Genomic DNA, 20356 nt, shown 5'->3' with positions numbered 1-20356 from the left:
GGAACTTTACAACACAATTACAGAAGACAAACTAGAGAGTGCGTTTCCAAATGTTGAAATTGCCTTAAGAATATTTTTAACATTAATGGTCACCAACTGCACAACAGAGAGGTCTTTCTCACAACTGAAACGTGTCAAAAACCCAAATAGATCAGTTATGCTTCAAGAAATGAGTACTGCAATGTGGTGTCCAGTTAATTTCAACTTACATCTTGCAATTGTACATCATCCTTCAGACTCAGAATAGAGTATCCCTAACCCAGCCAAAAATAACACCTTTGAACGGATTTTTGTCCTGCTCTTAAACAAAGAACAGTGCAAATCTTTAGTAAAACAGAGCGTGCCGGAGTGACTCAGTGGATCAGGCAGCATCCCTGGAGGAATACAACTCGCTTAGTAACTTCCTCATTCATTTGCTGAATCATTGGAGGATAGTTTGTAATTTGAATAAAGTAATTTATTAAATAAAAGAACTTGGAGAGAAAAGCAGCATTTCTTCACCTGGTAATCACAACACTTTAGAGATACAATGCAGAAACAGGCCGTTCAGCCCACCAAATCCGTGCTGACCAGCGATCACCTCGTACACAGTGGCAAAATCCTACACACTGGGAGCCATTTGCAATTTTTACCAAAGACAATTATCCTAAAAACCTGTACTTATTTTTAAGTGTGGGAGGAAACTGGAGCACCCGGAGAAAACCCACAAGTTCACAGGGAGACCATAAAAACTCTGCACAAACAGCACCCGTAGTCAGTATTGAACCTGTGTCTCTGGCGCTGTAAGTGGCCCACTGTTTTCCCAAAGCAAAGTTTTCCCAGGCCAACTGTTTCATAAGTTCATAAATGATAGAAGCTGAATTAGGCCATTCGACAGATCAAGATACATCATGGCTGATCTATCTATCCCGCCGAACCCCATTCTCCTGCCTACTCCCCATATCCCCTGACACCTGTACTAATCAAGAATGTATCTATCTCTGGCTTAAAAATATCCATTGACCTGGCCTCCACAGCTTTGTTTCCAGTAATAATAATGTGACCAGAAAGCAACCAGGAAAAAAAAACTGTAGTTGCTGGAAATCTAAAAAGCAGAAAATTCAGCAAACATTGTGCTGGCCAGGAAGCTCCTGTGAAAAGAGAAATACCGTTAACGTTTCAGGCTGAATGGAAGAATGAATTATCGACCTGAAACCATACTCCACCTCTCTCCACAAACACTGCCTGACCTGCTGGGTATTTCCTACACATTATGTTTTATTTTGTGATAAGGTGGATGGTTGGTCACATTCTGCACTCCTTACACTTATAGAAACATAGAAACATAGAAAATAGGTGCAGGAGTAGGCCATTCGGCAACTTCGAGCCTGCACCGCCATTCAATATGATCATGGCTGATCATCCAACTCAGTATCCTGTACCTGCCTTCTCTCCATACCCCCTGATCCCTTTAGCCACAAGGGCCACATCTAACTCCCTCTTAAATATTGCCCATGAACTGGCCTCAACTACCTTCTGTGGCAGAGAATTCCACAGATTCACCACTCTCTGTGTAAAAAATGATTTTCTCATCTCAGTCCTAAAAGACTTCCCCCTTATCCTTAAACTGTGACCCCTAGTTCTGGACTTCCCCAACATCGGGAATAATCTTCCTGCATCTAGCCTGTCCAACCCCTTAAGAATTTTGTAAGTTTCTATAAGATCCCCCCTCAATCTTCTAAATTCTAGCGAGTACAAGCCGAGTCTATCCAGTCTTTCTTCATATGAAAGTCCTGCCATCCCAGAAATCAGTCTGGTGAACCTTCTCTGTACTCCCTCTATGGCAAGAATGTCTTTCCTCAGATTAGGAACCATATACCAACCAATATTGCGTGTATAACTGTAGTTGTACGTTACTGATCAAAAGACAATTCTAAGTATAGCAAAAGATGTAACAAAAGCAAATTCCATACTATGCTCTTAAGTAATTCAATAATTTTCCCTAATCTGGGCACCAAAGACAAGGCCAGCATTTATTATTCATACTTAATTGGCCATAAAAAGATGACAGAGAGCTATCAAATGAATTTGCATTTTTTAGTTTTTATTTAGCTTTTTTTAAACAAAAAAACTGATCCCATGTGATTTTGAATATTAGTTAATGTCAAAGGCATTCACAACATTTCAATGACAGTGAACATAGAAACATAGAGAATAGATGCAGAAGTAGGCCATTCGGCCCTTCATGCCAGCACCGCCATTCAATATGATCATGGCTGATCATCCAAAATCTGTACCCCGTTCCTGCTTTCTCCGCATATCCTTTGATTCCTTCAGCCCTAAGAGCTAAATCTAACTCTTTCTTGAAAACATCCAGTGAATTGGCCTCCACTGCCTTCTATGGCAAGAATTCCACAGATTTTCAACTCTCTGGGTGAAAAAGGCTTTCCTCACCTCAGTCCTAAATGGCCTATATAACCATATAACCATATAACAATTACAGCACGGAAACAGGCCATCTCGGCCCTACTGGCCCGTGCCGAACACTTATTTTCCCCTAGTCCCATCTACCTGCACTCAGACCATAACCCTCCATTCCTTTCCCATCCATATACCTATCCAATTTATTTTTAAATGATAAAAAGGCCTACTCCTTATTCTTAAAACATGACCCCTGGTTCTGGACTCCCCGAACATGGGGAACATTTTTCCTGCATCTAGCCTGACACTTTGACCATCAAATGGTCCTGGGTGTGCTGACAAACCATGTGCTCGATGATCCTGTCCTGTCCTCGGTGGTCCAGACCCTGCTGATGTACTTGGCGTGGAGGGGGGAAGGGAGGGGGGGGGGGGGGGGGAGTCTTTGCCCTGGACCGAGTAGGAATGAATAATGTTATTCAGGCACTGGGCCTGTAATCGCTGGAGTTTAAAAGACTGACGGGGGTCTCATTGAAATGTACAGAAAGGTGAAAGACTTGGATAGAGTGGTTGGGGAGAGGATATTTCTACTAGTGGGAAAATCTAGGACTAGAGGTCATAGCCTCAGAATTAAAGGACGTTCTTTTAGGAAGGAGATGATGAGGAATTTCTTTAGTCAGAGGGTGGTGAATCTGTGGAATATTTTGCCACGGAAGGTTTTGGGGGCCTAGTCAGCGGATATATTTTGGGCAAAGACAGATTCTTGATTAGTACAGGTGTCAGAGGTTAAGGGGAGAAGGCAGGAGAATAAGTTTACGAGGGAGAGATAGATCAGCCATGATTGAATGGCGAAGTAGGCTTGATGGGCCGAATGGCTTAATTCTGCTCCTATCACATGATCTTATGAGATGGATGAACAACCAGCAATCTTAGGGCAGTGGAAGATTGACCCATTGCAAGACAGTTCCCGATTGACAACACATTTTTGTTAATAGTCACAGTGGCACAGCTGGTAGAGCCGCTGCCTCGTAGCACGGAGACCCTGGTTTGATCCTGGCTACGGGTGCTGCCTGTGAGGAGTTTGTACCCCCTCCCTGTAACTGTGTGGGTTTTCTCCGAATACTTCAGTTTATTCCCACAATCCAAAGGCATGAAGGTTCATAGGTTAATCGGCTCTGTAAATAGCCCAGAGTGTGTAGGATGTGAAACTGGGATAACATAGAACTAGTGTACGGGTGATCGATGTTCGGCGTGGACTCTGTGGGCTGAGGGGCCTGTTTCCACGCTGTATTTGTAAATACATTTTCCCCATTGTCAGGGAGCAGCAGTAAGATCAACAAACATAGTCAATAGTACCTTTATCTCTTGAGTTAATGGGCTGTGAGTGGCTCCATCTTCAATCGTGAACATCTGCTCTCGTACTCTCCGCAGTGTAATTCGCATCTAGTTGGATGACAATGTAGAGAGGGGGGGGGGGGGGAGGGGGGAATAATCAGACTTTCAACACTGACACCTCATAATCTGTTCATAAATCAAGCTCTTGGTTTGCACCAGAGACTTTATCTTAAACAAGAACCAGCTCTATGCCTGTATTAGCCAAATATTTAATGCTTAATAACCAAGAGCCAAGTGCCAACATTCCTCAGAAATCCCTTTGGCTCAGCATTGGTTTGGTTTTCCGTACTCCCTTTAAACTCACCAGGACTGCATTTCTTGCTCTCCTAATAAACCCACCAGAGCCCTATTTCCTGAATCCTTAAACTCAACAGGAACCTATTTCCTATGCTTCCTTTATACTCTCTGGGACGTGTTTCCGACACTCTTTTTAAACCACCAGGATCCAATTCTCACGCTCCTTTTAAAACAGGTTTTCGAGGAAATGTAATATGCTACCATGTAACATCTAAATGTTGTGTATTAAAGATGTGTTGGAGTATTAATAGGAATAAAATCCAATCCTCCTCCTAGAAAATCTGCCAGTCCAGCACCAAAGTCACAAGGTATCAGATTAACAGAGTTTTATAGTAGGGTGTAATTTACCATACAACGTATAATGTTGCAATAAACTGTTTAAACGGCTCTTTTCTTTCAAAGGAATGAAATCTAATACCAATAAATAAACAGGACGAAGTTATTCAAGTTACAATTGTTGCTTGGTGAGTGGGATATTGGTGGCCAGGATATGTTTTGCAGGGTTATCACTGCAGGCAACAAAATGTGCATTCATGCAAAATAAAAATAGAATATGCTAGAAAGATTTGACTCATCAAACAGTGGCTATAAAGAATTAGTGTTGGCACAGTGGAGCAGTGGTAGAGTTGCTGTCTTACAGGTCTTACGGTGCCAGAGACCCGAGTTCAATCCCAACTACGTGTGCTGTCTGCACAGAGTTTGTATGTTCTCCCCATGGGTGTTCGCTGAGATCTTCGGTTTCCTCCCACACTCCAAAGACATACGGGTTGGTAGGTTAATTGGCTTGGTATAAATGCAAATTGTCCCTGTAGTGTGTGTAGGATAGTTAATGTGCGGGGATCACTGGTCAGTGCGGAATTGGTGGGTCGAAGGGCCTGTTTCCGCGCTGTATCTCTAAATTAAAACTAAATTCATATTCCTCTTGGGTAGCTTACAAACCAATGGTATTAAAATCAAATTCTCCAATGTTAGGTGACCTCTAACAAACATCTCCCCCCCACACACCCCCTTTCTTCCCTCGTGACCCACCTGGACTCACACCCATTTCTCCCCTCCCCCAACTTTCTTTCTTAGAAACATAGAAACATAGAAAATAGGTGCAGGTGGAGGCCATTCGGCCCTTCAAGCCAACACCGCCATTCATGGTGGTCATGGCTGATCATCCCCTATCAATAACCCGTGCCTACCTTCTCCCCATATCCCTTGACTCCACTAGCCCCTAGAGCTCTATCTAACTCTCTCCTAAATCCATTCTTCTAGTTTCACAATTCACAGCTCTTTAATCCTTTAGTCTCATACCTTTTTTCCCTTTGCCTACCCATCTACCTCATCAACCACTCCCCCCCCCCCCCCCCCACCTGTGTTCACTGATTACCTGCCACACTTTGTTCTGCCCCTCCTGTCTTCCAGCTTTCTTGCCAACCCTTGCCCCACAATCTGTCTGAATAAAGGCCCAGACATGAAACGTCACAAAAAAATTAACATATAGAAATAAGGAACTACAGATGCTGGTTTACAAAAAGAGACACAAAGGGTTGGAGTAACTCAGCAGGTCATGTAGCATCTCAATGTTCTCCAGGGAAGCTACCTGACTCGCTGAGTTAAGGGCCTGTCCCACTTTCCCGAGTTACTCACAAATTCTCCCGAGTTTTCCCCTTGATTCAAAGTCGGAGATGGTCCGTAGCGAGTCTGTAGGAGGCCATAGGAGTCGGTAGATATATCGTAGCGGCTCGATATGCCAGCCGTAGGTACTCGGGGCATCAGGTAAGTCGGGACTCAAAAAAGTCCAACGAGTAAAAAGCGAGTCGGGAGGAGGAGTTCGTAGATCACAAAAATCTTGATTTTTTTTTAAGCTCCTTTCAACTCGGCAGAGGACTCGGGAAAGTGGGACAGGCCCTTTACTCCAGCACCTTGTGTTTTTTTTGTAAACCAGCATCTGCAGTTCCTTGTTTCTATGTGTTCACTGACATTTCATTATCTGCTGAAAGATTGTTGCACTAAAATCTGACCAGTTGATGCCAGATCTATGAATATTTCCAATATTTTCTGGTTATGTTTCCAATATCTAATATCTGCAGTAGTTTGCATTTAACAGTCTGCATTTTTTAGACTCCCTACTGGCTTGAATTGAAACTGTGGAATGCTGCCATCGACTATCCACCCCACTTTGCTGACCACCACTCCTTCATAAGCTCATAATTGATAGGAGCAGAATTAGGCCACTCGGCCCCTCAAGTCTACCCTGCCATTCAATCATGGCTGATCTACCTTCCCTCTCAGTCCCATTCTGCTGCCTTCTCCCCATAACTCCTGGATACCCCTATAAATCAAGAACTTATCAATCTCCACCTTAAAAATATCAATTGACTTGGTCTCCACTGCCTTCTGTGGCAACTAATTCCACAGATTCACCACCCTCGGACTAAAGAAATTCTTCCTCCTTTCTTTTCTATAGGTATGTCTTTTATTCTGAGGTTTGGCCTCTGGTCCTAGACTCTCCCACTAGTGGAAACATCCTCTCCATGTCCACTCTACCCACGCCAACCTTCATACCCTTCCAAAATTGCTAAGTAAATGGAGCCAATGGACCCCATTCTTCTCTCCATGCTTGACCACTGCCTCTTGTTATGCAGGAAGTCCACCACTGACTGTGATGTCCTCATGATGCAAATTGGTTAACTTTGCTATGATTTTATGCATCATTTTCATTTTGGCAGACATTCCAAGTTAATTAATGACCATCACATGAGCCCCAAATGAATATTTTGAGTAATGATATCACTAGATTAAACAAATAACATTGTAGATTGCCAATCAAATGACTATTAATGTACCTCTTTAATATATTCTGTCTCTTCTTTGATGTGTGTCATGGCAGATCCATATAATGGACTTATTTCTTCTTTTTCATGACTGTTAGTTTCCAATGCTCTGATCTCTGTGTTGTACATTACAGATGCAAATAATATATAACCTGAATTAGTAACAAAAAAGAAACCTTTAGGCAATGACTTAAATAGTTTTGATGATTCAAAGCAGGATAATTTTCTTGTATCTCTTCTGATCAGTGATGGTTAATGTGCAGGTCAGAGCATTATTACATTTTAGAATCATAGTCATATGGCAAGGAAACAGGCCCATCGGCCCACCTTGTTTATGCCGACTTTTTTGGCAATCTGGACTGGACCCATTTGCCTACATTTGGCCTGTGTCCCTTAAAACCCTTTCTTCCATACATCTGTCAAATGTCTTTTGAAAGTCGTAATTACATCTAAATGAATAGAGGGAGTTAGGCAAAAGATCAAAAAGCAGCACCACGGGTAATACTTGTTGGATTATTCCTGATGTCACATGCGAGTGAGGTTAGATTCTCCCCATAACCCTTGACACCCATTCTAATAATAATGTGTCTATCTCTGCCTTAAAAACATCCACTGACTTGGTCTCCACAGCCTTCTATGTCAATGAGTTCCACAGATTAACTACCCTCTGACTAAAAAAGTTCCTCCTCACCTCCTTTCTAAAAGAGCGCCCTTTAATTCAGAGGCTGTGATCTCTGGTCCTGGACTCTCCCACCGGTGGAAACATCCTTTCCACATCCACTCTATCTATGCCTTTCATTATTCTGTAAGTTTCAATGAGGTCCCCCCTCAACTGTCTAAACTCCAGTGAGCACAGACCCATTACCTCAAATGGTCATCATATGCTAACCCACTCATTCCTGGGATCATTCTTGTAAACCTCCTCTGGACCCTCTCCAGAGACAGCACATCCTTCCTCAGATATGGGGCCCAAATTTGCTCACAGTACTCCAAATGCGACCTGACCAGTGTCTTATAGAGCCTCAGCATTACATCCCTGTTCCAGTCATCTTAATATAAATGTTAGCATAATAATATAATATCTTCTGAAACGCTGCCCCCACCCTTCCCCCAGCTGATCCACACAGGGAGATTAGCTATAGAGGGTAAGAGACAGGGGTCGGGGAGGAGGGGTGTGGGGAGGTGGTGAGAACAGAGTAGTAGGTCAGCAATTGGAAGGTAGAGGTTAGGAAGCTAAGTGTCAAAAGAAGGACAAGCAGGGAGAGGTGAAGGAATACGTTGTCCTGATGGGCAAGGATTAGTGTGGGGAGTGCAGATGAACTTAGAGCCTGAAACATTTCTTGAGACTATAATGTTGTGGCGATTGCTGAAATGTGGTTGTGAGAAGGCCATGAATGGCAGATCAATATTCCAGGGTTCGATGGTCAGACTTGATAGAGAGAGAGGCTAAAGAGGTAAAGGAGATGCAGTGTTAATCAGGGAGACTGTCATGGCGGCACTCAGTGAGGGTTGATCTGCTGTGGTAATATAGGTATCGCTTAAAAATAAGAATGATGCAAGCACTCAGTGGGATTGTACTAGGGGGGGGGAGACAGATGGGGGTGGCTTCATTCACTGGCAACGGGTGCCTGTCACTGAAACAGGCAGGTGAGATTTCACATCCACCTTGTGTGTGTGTGTCTCTCTCTCCCTCCCTACCTCTCACACAGGCTGAGAGACTCTGCCTCTGTGAGTATACATCTCTTTCTCCCCCTCTCCCATGCACAATAAGACCGAGGTACTCAAGGGGGGGAGGGGGTGGAGGAGAGAGGGTGGAGAGTGGAGGGAGAGGAGGGGGTTGGGGTGACTTAGTACGGGAGACAAGTGTACTGACTGTGTGAGCAGACACTTTGGTAGTGATTGCCCATGGGGTTCATTATCGAGGACTTCATAATGCAGAGAGCATTATAAACAGTGGAATGATTAACCCTGGAAAGGGGGGAGACTTCTCTCTTAGTTGGACGCTTCTAATTGAAACTATAACGCGCTGAATTTGTGATTCAATTCAGCTCTCGACCGATAGCATAATTAGAAAAGTATCGATTTTCGCCTGACTAAATATACTTTGATCATTATATATTTTCCAAAGAAAATGTATTATCCAGTATATATTATTCCAAAGAAATATCTTCCAAATGCTAGGGTACTGTCCAATTCACCTCTACCCCACTACGGATATAGGACTTTGTCTTTGGTACTGATGCGCTAAAATGCAGAGAACTATTTTTTGCGCTCTGAATCTTTCCCTTCGCTCTGCTTATTTTACTTAAGTTTGGCTTGATGGTATTTATGTACAGTGTTACCTAATTTGAATTTTCGCTGTATATCGGTAGACGTGACAATAATAAACCTAAACCTAACCTTAATCAACGTTGTCTAACAGCAGGCATTCTGAATGGTCAGTGTTTGCTATTCGATGAACGGAAATCTGAATCCCACTTTAATAGTTGAAGCTTAAACAATGTTCCTAGTAGAACAAACCTTACTTTTCAATGTCAGGGTTTATTCGTGAACCTGGGCCCTCACTGGCACGAACAATACTTAAATCCAATAAACAAACCTGGAGCTGAGTAACTCCAGCACTTTGTGTTCTGCAATACATAAATCTAGCCTCGATTAAGAACACCAGATTTAAAATTGTGGTAAGATGATAATCAAAAGATAGGGTTTAAAACAGTTTAAAGCTCTCGGAGAATGTTTTACCATATGGCACTAGAAGCCTGTAATCCTCATCAAAGTAGGTTACAGCAATTTACATTCCCGGTTGCATTTCAAGTAAAAGCTCATATAGTGAGAGCATGGGTATTGTGTTAGTTTGGGAATGTGTTCATTTTTTCCAAGATTTGACGATCCAAGATGGTTGTTGTTCTAAGTATACATTCGTTATACAAGCGTTATCTGCGGAGGGCGCTCAGCATCGCCAAGGACTGCTCTCACCCCAACCATGGACTGTTTACCCTCCTACCATCCGGGAGGCGCTACAGGTCTCTCCGTTGCCGAACCAGCAGGTCCAGGAACAGCTTCTTCCCGGCGGCTGTCACTCTACTCAACAACGTACCTCGGTGATTGCCAATCACCCCCCCACCCCCCGGACACTTATTATCACTTATTATTATTTATTTAAATCATTTGCTATGTCGCTCTTCCAGGGAGATGCTAAATGCATTTCGTTGTCTCTGTATTGTACACTGACAATGACAATTAAAATTGAATCTGAATCTGAATCTGAATTCAGTAAATGCCAACTTGGATGAGGATAAAACTTCAACTGCTGAGAGAGAAAGTTGTTGTTTCCACTGTTGCTTATTAAAACAGACCTTAATTCAGGGTTGGCTCAAGAGTAACTCGGGAGACGAACTTGGAACATCGCAGAAATGACAAGTAAACGGCAAACTTGTCATACCCGTGGAAACTCGGTTAAACTCTTGATCATACACTTGAAATCTCGTACACAAGCACGAGTCTTTCACTCGGGGCACCTCGTGGGTCAGCTTGCACCGTGAGACAGGGCTATTAGTCTGTAAGAGGAGGCTTCAAGAAAGGTCGTTCTTTTAGGAAGGAGATGAGGAGACATTTCTTTAGTCAGAGGGTGGTGAATTTATGGAAATCTTTGCCATAGAAGGCTGTGCATGCAAATTCAGTGGATATTTTGTAGACTGAAATAGATAGATTTTTGATTAGTATCGGTGACAGAGGTACTGGGGAGAAGGCAGGAGAATGGGTTTAGGAGGGAGAGATAGATCAGCCATGATTGAATGGCAGAGTGGGCATGATGGGCTGAATGGCCTAACTCTACTCCTATCCCTTATGATCTTATGAGTACTGTGTTTACAAATCTGTTATACAGTACTGCTGCTGTAAGTAAGAATATCATTGGTCCATTTTGGGTCACTTGACAATAAAATTCTCTCGGGCACCAGCATCTGTCTATCCTCTGCTACCTTTCTAATAGATTAATTTAAAAACAGAAAACACAGAATAGTGCAGCACAAGAATCGGCCCACAATATCTGTGCCGAACATGATACCAAGTTGAACTATTCTCCTTTGCCTGCGTGGTATCCGTACCCCCGTATCCCCACATACCCATTTGCCTCTTAAATGCCACTATCATAGCTGCTTCCACCAACAGCCCCGAAAGCCCTGGGAAAGGAATTTCACTGTGCAGTTGCACATGTGGCAAATAAAGCACCGTTGAAAAAGGTTCCGATTATCTATCCATATACTGCCAATGTATTTATCAGGTCTCCTCTCAACCTCCTATATATCCAGAGAAAATAGAAAATAGAGGTCTCAGGGGTTATGGGAAGAAGGCAGGGGAATGGGGTTAGGAGGGAGAGATAGATCAGCCATGATTGCATGGCGGAGTAGACTTGATGGACCGAATGGCCTATTTCTGCTCCTATCACTTATGAACTGATAAAAACAATCCAAGTTTGTCCAATCACTCCTTATATCTAATACCTACTAATCCAGTGCAGTATTGAATGTCCTGCTTCAGATTTGTTACCTCACGGTCCACTGTCAGCTGTTACATTCACTGCTGTGAATCCGTTTGTTTGGAAGTATTCAGCTGCTGCAACTCCTGGCTGTTCTATGCTCAACAAAAATGTCCAAACAATATGGGTGCAATGGTGCAGTCGTTGCCTTACCGACCTCAGTTTGATCCCGACTACGGGTGCTGTTGGATAGTGTTAATTGCTGGTCCTTGCGGACTCAGTGGGCTGATGGGCATGTTTCTGTGCTTTATCTCTAAACAAAACTAATGTGGTACCAAATAATTGTACTATGGCTATTCTTCAGTTAAATATTATCTTGTTCTCTGGACAGAATGCTGAGCAAGAAAATGTATATACTGTAATAAGTTGAATTTAAACCAAATATGTGTGTTTAAATATTTACGTTGCTGAAGTGACTGTATGAAGTGTGAAGAAACAAAACCACAAATGTGCAGTTGACTCACCCAGAATGTCAATAAAACTACGTATTAGAAAAATAAATCTTAATTTTTGAACGTATTTTTATGATAATTTCACAAACAAACAACTGATATTTACTGAAGGTAAATGCAGAATAAGCACAGGAGATGGAGGAGAAAGATTTTAAACAAAGTAATGCTACCACAATTTGATAATATAATCTCATGGGTGTGTTTGATAATCTATCTATATTAGTAAAAGTAAGATCTTGACCACTTCCTGTTTTTCTGTTTCATGATTTTTGAAAAAACACTGCCACTTACGGCTGTGATTTTTGACCATCTTACTCAGAGGATTTTTCCCATCGATGAAAAATGAAAGCGTTATTAATGTTTTAAAAATATTGACATTCTCTCTGCAGCCCCTGCTGGTGGGAGTGGCGAGGGACTATAAAACCCAGAAGTGTTGTGCCTTACTCAGTCTCTGCAAGATGGAGGAAGCGAGAGGGTCACGTCTCTCTGAGCTGTGAATAACACTGAACACATGTCTTAACTGTGAGTGCCCTTAATGTGGTTTGAAAATGAAAACGTGGTAACTGCTTTGAAATGCTGCACTGCAAATGCTTGTTGGTGGTGGTAACTGCTTTGAAATGCTGCACTGCAAATGGTTGTTGGTGGTGGTAACTTGACAACTTCCTGTTTTCATTTTATATTGATTTTAGAAAAATCGCTACCAATTACGGCTGTGATTTATGGCCATCCTACTCAGTCCCCCTCCGCTCATCAGGTGCAGAGGATTCCTCCCATCAATGAAAAATAAAAGAGTTATTTGTGTTTTAAAAAATGTTGAGAATCTCTTTCCTGTCAATCACGCCATGAAAGCCAAGCCCCTTCCGGGAGGGGGGAGGGATTATAAAACTTGGGAGTGTTGTGCCTCAGTCAGTCTCTGCAAGATGGGGGAAGTGAGAGGGTCACGTCTCTCAGTCTGAGCAGTGAATAACACTGAACACATGTCCACTAAACTGTGAGTTAGGTTTTACTGACCTTGAGTGCCCTTAATGTGGTTTGAAAATGAAAATGTGGATGGGTTGAAGTAAAAGCACTGCAAATGGTTGGTGGGGTTTGGGTTGAAGTAAAGCACTGCAAATGGTTGGTGGGGTTTTGGGTTGAAGTAAAAGCACTGCAAATGGTTGGTGGTCTAAACTTGACAACTTCTGTTTGCGCTGTATATTGATTTTAGATAAACGCTACCACTTGCGGCTGTGATATTTGGCCATCTTACTCAGTACCCCTCCTCTCATCAGGTGCAGAGGATTCTTCCCATCATTGAAAAATAAAAGTGTTATTAGTGTTTAAAAAATGTTGAGAATCTCTCTCCTGTCAGTCACGCCATGAAGGCCACACCTTTTCCGGTGGGGGGGGAGGGATTATAAAAACCCGCACAGTGTGGGTGTGGCTCAGTCTCTGCATGATGAGGGAGGGAGAGGTCATGACTGTCTGAGCTGTGAATCAACTGAACACACTGAATGTCTATTGAACTGTGAGTGTGGTGTTTTGTGTGGTTTTATGGTGGTTTCACCCAGCTTGAAATGGTATGAAGCTGCATTTGAATGTGGTGGCCTTGCACCCAGCATGAAATGGTATGAAACTGCATTTGAATTTGGTGGCCTTGCACCCAGCATGAAATGGTATGAAACTGCACTTGAATTTGGTGGCCTCAACCTGCTTAAACTGGTATGAAACGACACTTGTATTTGGTGGCCTTGCACCTGCTTGAAATGGAATTCAAGGAATAGCTGTGAGTCAATTGCCAGCCCACAGCTGTGAGTGAGCTGCCAGCACATCAGGCTTGAGGGGCTGAGCTGCCACCCCAAGAATCCCTTCAGCCCATAACACCCATACCAGCGCTCCAGAAAGCCCCACCCCACTGGCCACCAATATTGGAATTGGTGGAGAGGTGGAATATTGCGGTGGGGGACCAGCCCTCCCTTGTGAACATGGACCCAACGGGTCCCACTTAGTCTAGTTATATATTTTTTAAACTTCTGTTTAGCTTCTGAGTTAGAATACATCTTGAATACTACTGCAACATGAATAATTTCAAGCATTTGAAATTGCAACCGAGCAAGTAAAAATTAGTAATTACATTGCTGTCCAAGCACAATATAAACCAATTGAAGGGGACCATATTAACTGATGCACTGGTCTGCTCCTATTACCATTGATCAAAGAGATGGTAACCAGGCAGAATAGAGCAATGGCATCTACTGTTATTGCACAAGACACAACATGAAGGTTAGCAATTCTTCCCAAGAATGAAATAGGGCTCAACGAACGGATTCCCAGGGATTCACAATTGTTACCTCACTTTACTTAGGACTGTATGTATCTCATGTCCAGTAGGAGATAGAGGAACAGACATGTAGACAGATTACAGAACGGTGCAAAAGCGATTGTGGCATGTGTAAGGAACAGGCAGGAGGAGGAATACAGGAACTTCACCAGTTACTTTTGTGCCTGGAGTGAAGAGAACTGTCTAATCCTGAACACAACTAAGACTAAAGAGATGGTGGTTAACTTTGGCAGGTCCAAGCTCCCCCTTCAGCCGGTCAACGCTGCAGGGGCTGACATTGAGGTGGTGCAGACATATAAATACCTTGGAGTGCACCTTGATAACAAACTGGACTGGTCTGTCAACTCTGACTCCCTCTACAAAAAAGGCCAGAGCAGACTCTTTTTCCTCAGAAGGCTCAAATCCTTCAATGTGTGTAATGAAATGCTGCACATGTTTTACAACACTGTGGTTGCAAGTGTTATTTTCTACGCTGTTGTCTGCTGGGGGCAACAGTCATTAGTGCAAAAACAACAAGAAGCTGGTCAAACTGGTTAAACGAGCTAGCTCAGTGCTGGAGGGGAGAGTAGACTCTGGGATGGATGTGCTTGAGAGGCGTATGAGGCACAAGGTGCAGGTCATCCTGAAAAACCCCGGGCATCCCCTCCATCTAATTCTGGAGAGTCAAAAGAGCACTCGGAACAACAACCGGCTCCTCTCCCTGCCCTGTAGAACGGAGCGGTTCAGGAGATCCTTCACCTCTGCAGCCATTAGATTTTATAATTCGGACCGCTAGGCTGTAGGGGGATGCATTTTGCAATTTTTAATTTTTAATTGTTAATTATTGGTCTTTTTAAGTATTTATTGCTCTCAGGCAGTGTCCACATTGTATTCTATGTATTTTTCTGTCTGCGTTCGTTTTGAATCTGTGGGTTTGTTGGTTGGGGGCTTCTGGACATCTGAATTTCCCTGAGGGGATCAATAAAGTATTTATTATTATTATTATTATTATTATTAAAAGAAACAAAGTTGTTTGAAGTGAGCGACTTTAACGTCTTTAATATTGACTGAACTTAACTCGGTAAGAAAGGTTTATTCAGGGCAGAATTTGTTGGATGTACCCTGGAGGGATTCCTAAAAGGGCCTACAAGGGCCAACAAAACGTAATTGGTGAGTGGGATTGCATAAAATACAAAAGATTTTTATATGTACATTAACAATAAGGGGAACGGGGAGAGGGTGTGTCCAAACAAGGATTGTATGCTTGGAGGCAGCACATGTAGACAAGGTACTATTTTGCATCTTATTCACTCAGGAAAATGACATAGAAAACAATGTGATTACAAACTGCAAGGGCAGTTTGAGATCAAGGAGGTGATGACTATAGAAATACATTAAGGTGGATAAATCCCCAGGGCATGATGGGATTTACCCATGGTTATTCAGAGAGGAAAGAGCGGAAATTGCTGGAGCTTTGACAAAGATGGTTTTATCTTCACTAGCCGCTGGTAACATCCTAGAAGACTGGAGAGTGGCCAATGTTGTTCCTTTGTTTATGAGAAGGAAAGTAGAGATAATCCATAACATTATTGGCCGGTGAGCCTCACGTCAGTGGTTGGGAAGCTATTGGAGAGCATCCTTTGGGTTAGGATTTACTCTCATTTGGAAGATAATGGGATAATTAGGGATAGTCAGCATGATTAAGAATAGTCAGTTTGCTTTGTCACAGCAAGTCATGTCTTACACACTTGAGGTTTTTTTAAAGGATACAACGAAGGTGATGGATGAGGGTGGGGCAGTGGATGCTGTCTACATGGAATTTAGTATGGCATATGAAAAAGCCCCTCATGGTATGCTGACCCAGAGGTATAAGACGCATGGGATCCACTGTGACCAGGTCATTTGGATTCAGAACTAGCTGACTCATAAAAGACAGAGGGCTGTGTTGGGAGTTATTTTGGCTGGAGATATATGACCAATAAAACTTTGTTATATGTGATATATATAAATGACATGGAAGTAAATGTAGTTGGGTTGATTAGTCATTTTACAAATGAAACCAAAATTGATGGAGGGTCTCGACACAAAACGTTACCTATTCCTTCTCTCCAGAGATGCTGCCTGTCTCGCTGAGGTACTCCAGCATTTTGTGTCTATCCAGAATTAATGGAATTGCGGACAATGAGGAAGGCTGTTAAAATATAGAGCTGGAGATAGATCAGCTACAGAACAGGGCAGATAAATGGCAGATGGAGTTTAATATGATCAAGTGTGAGGTGCTGCACATTGGGAGGTGGAATGTAGGGGGAAAGTATACCGTTAATGGCAAGATCCGTAACAACATTGAAGTAGCTCCCTCAATAATAGATCTTATAAGGTCATAGGGTCATAAGAGATAGGAGTAGAGTTAGGCCATTCGGCCCATCAAGTCTACTCCACCATTCAATCATTGCTGATCTATCTCTCCCTCCTAACCTCATTCTCCTGCCTTCTCCCCACAACCACTGACACCCGTACTAATCAAGAATCTATCTATCTCTGCCTCAAAAATATCCACTGCCTTTGCCTCCACAGCCTTTTGCAACGAATTCCACAGATTCACCACACTCTTACTAAAGAAATTCCTCCTCATCTCCTTCCCAAAAGAATGTCCTTTAATTCTGAGGCTATGGCCTTTCGTCATAGACTCTCCCAGTAATGGATACATCCTCTCCACATCCACTCTATCCAAGCCTTTCACTATTCTATAAGATTCAATGTCCCCTCAATGTATTCTTCAATAATCCGAGTCATCAACAGATGGAATACTAACAGATAAATGAAAACCAGAAAAATATAGATAATTGAAATCTGAAAACCAAAATAATACTGGAACATTTAACAGGTTAGGCACCGGTTGTAGGAAAGAGAAACAGAATTAATGTTCGGTTATAGACTTTTTGTCAGAATAGGAAAATAAGGAAGTTAAGGGCCTGTCCCACGAGCATGCGACTGCATGCGGCAAGCGCGACCAAACCGGAAGCAGGGGCCGCGCGGAGGTCGAGTGATCCCCGTACAGGGCCGGTTCCACCAGCATGCGACTGTATGTGGCGAGCGCGACTAAACCGGAAGCGGGGGCCGCGCGGACGTCGAGTGATCCCGTACGAGTTGACGTGTAGTTCGAGCGAAGTCCGCGGGAAGTTCGCGCTAGGCGTACGCCGTCAAGACGGTGCGTACGGCGTCAAGACGGTGCATGCAGCGTCGAGACATTGCGTACACCCGTCGAGGCGGTGCGCACGGCCTCAATGCGGCTGCGGGCCGGCAGGCCGTTGTCGCGCGGAATGTTTGAACAGTGTCAGTTTTTCGGAGCCCCGTGCGATGTCGGGTCACAACTCCATACGGTTCCGGCGATCTAAGTAGGACCGGCCCCGCAAGGCCGTACGGCTCAAGCGACCTCGTTAGGTCGCGCTTGTCGCATGCAGTCGCATGCTCATGGGACAGGCCCTTTAGTTAGTTTTAAATTGCAGACAGGGTGGGGGAGGAATGGTACCTAAAATCATGCTGATTTTATTGTCAATGTGCACAGGTATAGGTGTGGTACAGGTACAATGAAAAGCCTTACTTACAGCAGCATCACAGGCAGATGGTCTCAAACAAACACACAAAACATAAATTATGCAAGACAGCAGAAGAAGAAATACTGCAAAAAATAGATATTAAAGAAAAACAAACATGTCCATGGTGGAAAAAGCATTATTAGCAACATCACCATGGCAACACAGAGTCTTACCCTGTCAAATATATTTATTTGTCCTCTTTATCCCTTTGCTCTCCCCACACCATAAAAAGATGAGGATAGACACAAAATGTTGGAGTAACTCAGCTGGTCAGACAACATCTCTGGAAGCCCAGGACAGAAAGGTCAGTATGGGAATGAGTAGGGGAGTTAAAATGTTTGGCAACTGGGAGACCATGTAGGCCAAGGCGTACTGAACATAAGTGTTTAACAAAACAATTGCCGAGTCTATGTTTGGTTGTTTTCTCTCCTTCCTAGTTTTGTGTAAGGGCATTTGATCTAGATCGTTATAGAAACATAGAGACATAGAAAATAGGTGTAGGAATAGACAATTCGGCCCTTCGAGCCAGCACCGCCATTCAATATGATCGTGGCTGATCATCTTGCTGAGCGTTTTCAGCATTTCCTGTTTATGCCTCAGTACTAAAAAGATGTACAGTAAAAAGTAAGAACCAAACTGATCAGAATATGGGACTGCTCAGAACTATATGGCCTGTTGAGCCAATCTGTCCAGTGTGCTTTTTTCAGTGCCTTTGTGTGTCCCAGTAAAAGGTACAATGCAGCACATCATCAACTTGACTATTAATACTTTTGAAAGTAATTATGTATTGACAGGCACTCATTTGATTTTCAGTTGAGACCCTTCCTCAGATTGTAACCCACTTCTACCTATCAACCGTTACCCATTGCTTGAACTAATATATACCTTCCTACATTCTCCACTCATCCTTTATCTTCTCCCCATTTGCTTCTAACCGCATCTACCCTCCTTTTACTGGTTTATGTGCAATTTTCTTTTACCCGGTGGCCCCACTTTACAAGAGTGGTCTTTGTCCTGACTCACTAATTCTAGACGTCAATCAATGATGAAAGGAAATTAACCATCGATTATTTATGTGTATGCAATGCTATACCGCTGTTAATTCTCCCTGAGCTCCCAATGAACTGTTAATTCAGGACAATGTTCTGAGAATAGACACAAAATGCTGGAGTAACTCAGCAGGACAGGCAGCATCTCTGGAGAGAAGGAATGGGTGACATTTTGGATCGAGATCCTTATATTCACTGTAATTTAGAATGATGAGAGGGCATCTTATTGACACACATAAAATTCTTAAGGGATTGGACAGGCTAGATGCAGGAAAAATGTTCCCAATGTTGGGGGAGTCCCGAACCAGGGGTCACAGTTTAAGAATAAGGGGTAGACCATTTAGGACTGAGATGAGGAAAAACCTTTTCACCCAGAGAGTTGTGAATCTGTGGAATTCAATGACACCTGGCTGTGGAGGCCAATTCACTGGATGTTTTCAAGAGAGAGTTAAATTTAGCTCTTAGGGCTATGGAATCAAGGGATATGGGAAAAAGCCGGAACGGGTACTAATTTGGTATGAACAACGATGATCATATTGAATGGTGGTGCAGGCTCGAAAGGCCGAATGGCCTACTCCTGCACCTATTTTCTATGTTTCTAAGTTTGAAAGGGCTTGTTCGTAGAACTGAGATGAGGAAAAACTTTTTCACCCAGAGAGTTGAATCTGTGGAATTCTCTGCCACAGAAGGCAGTGGAGGAGAATTCACTGGATGTATTCCAGAGAGAGCTTAGTTACTCCAGCTTTTTGTGTCCAGCTTTGGTTTTAACCAGCATCTGCAGATCCTTCTTACAGAAAACACATCAGATTTCCTTAACAAAAATAATTTATGTAATCAGGATTATTATTACTTCTGAGTAAAAAAAAAGTAAATAATACTCACCTTTCTAAAATGGAAGTGGATCTTTGAAAACTGGAAATGCCTGTAATACTGCACCTGCTGAACGAGCTGCTACCAGCACGAACGCTTTGTAAGCAGGTTATCCAAAGCATTGAGCACGGTGATATTCATTTGTGCAGCTAGTTGAAACGTTTTGTAGCCGATGATCTATTGAAACTCTTTCATTCTTGTCTACACTGCACAACATGTTAATTGTTTCTGAAACTCAAGCTACACCTTTGTACTTCCTCTTTGGCAGGTTGCCAACAGTAAAAAAACATTTCTTAAAGCTGGGTCGTCATACATTCAGCTGTTTGCCGTGTAGAAATCCTGTAAAAACAAAACTTCTGAATGTGAATCAGTCTGAATATTTCCAAGTGTACTATTACTGGCAAAGGCTTTCAAAATAGTATAGTGACAATTTCAGTTAAACCCTGAGAGAGAGAACTTGGTTTAAGATAGCCAAGGAACTATTATTTCCTATATTAGCATAAGACCATGTGATGTTTAGTATATTACCATAAACAGTGCAGACTTTCCCTGTCAAATAAAAGCTGGGCGTTTAAAATACAAGTGTGCCTAAACAAGGAAGATGATCATACCCATTGTGTTATTAGGAATGATTATATTTCA

The 20356-nt window shown here is 42.8% G+C and overlaps 1 protein-coding gene across 3 annotated transcripts in view; it reads right to left on the bottom strand.

Annotated features, from left to right (window-relative positions):
* ccdc68 (coiled-coil domain containing 68) overlaps positions 1–20121 on the bottom strand; it is a 74835-nt gene extending 54714 nt beyond the window's left edge. Inside the window, exons 1-3 of one of the 3 annotated variants that reach the window (XM_033033331.1) lie at positions 19725–20119; positions 6924–7059; positions 3754–3840 (exon numbers count right to left, since the gene is read on the bottom strand). In XM_033033331.1, the coding sequence (XP_032889222.1) occupies positions 3754–3840; positions 6924–7040 (204 nt within the window). In that variant the 5' untranslated portion in view covers positions 7041–7059; positions 19725–20119. Of the gene's footprint in view, positions 1–3753; positions 3841–6923; positions 7064–19724 lie in introns of all 3 variants that reach the window. The other 2 variants (XM_033033322.1, XM_033033337.1) reach the window with 2 other exon arrangements.
* Between the last annotated feature and the right edge of the window lie 235 nt (positions 20122–20356).

This window comes from Amblyraja radiata, chromosome 1, assembly GCF_010909765.2.
Source record: "Amblyraja radiata isolate CabotCenter1 chromosome 1, sAmbRad1.1.pri, whole genome shotgun sequence".
Taxonomy (NCBI): domain Eukaryota; kingdom Metazoa; phylum Chordata; class Chondrichthyes; order Rajiformes; family Rajidae; genus Amblyraja; species Amblyraja radiata.
Note: the sequence above shows the minus strand (reverse complement) of the source record. Positions and strands in the feature narration are given on the sequence as shown.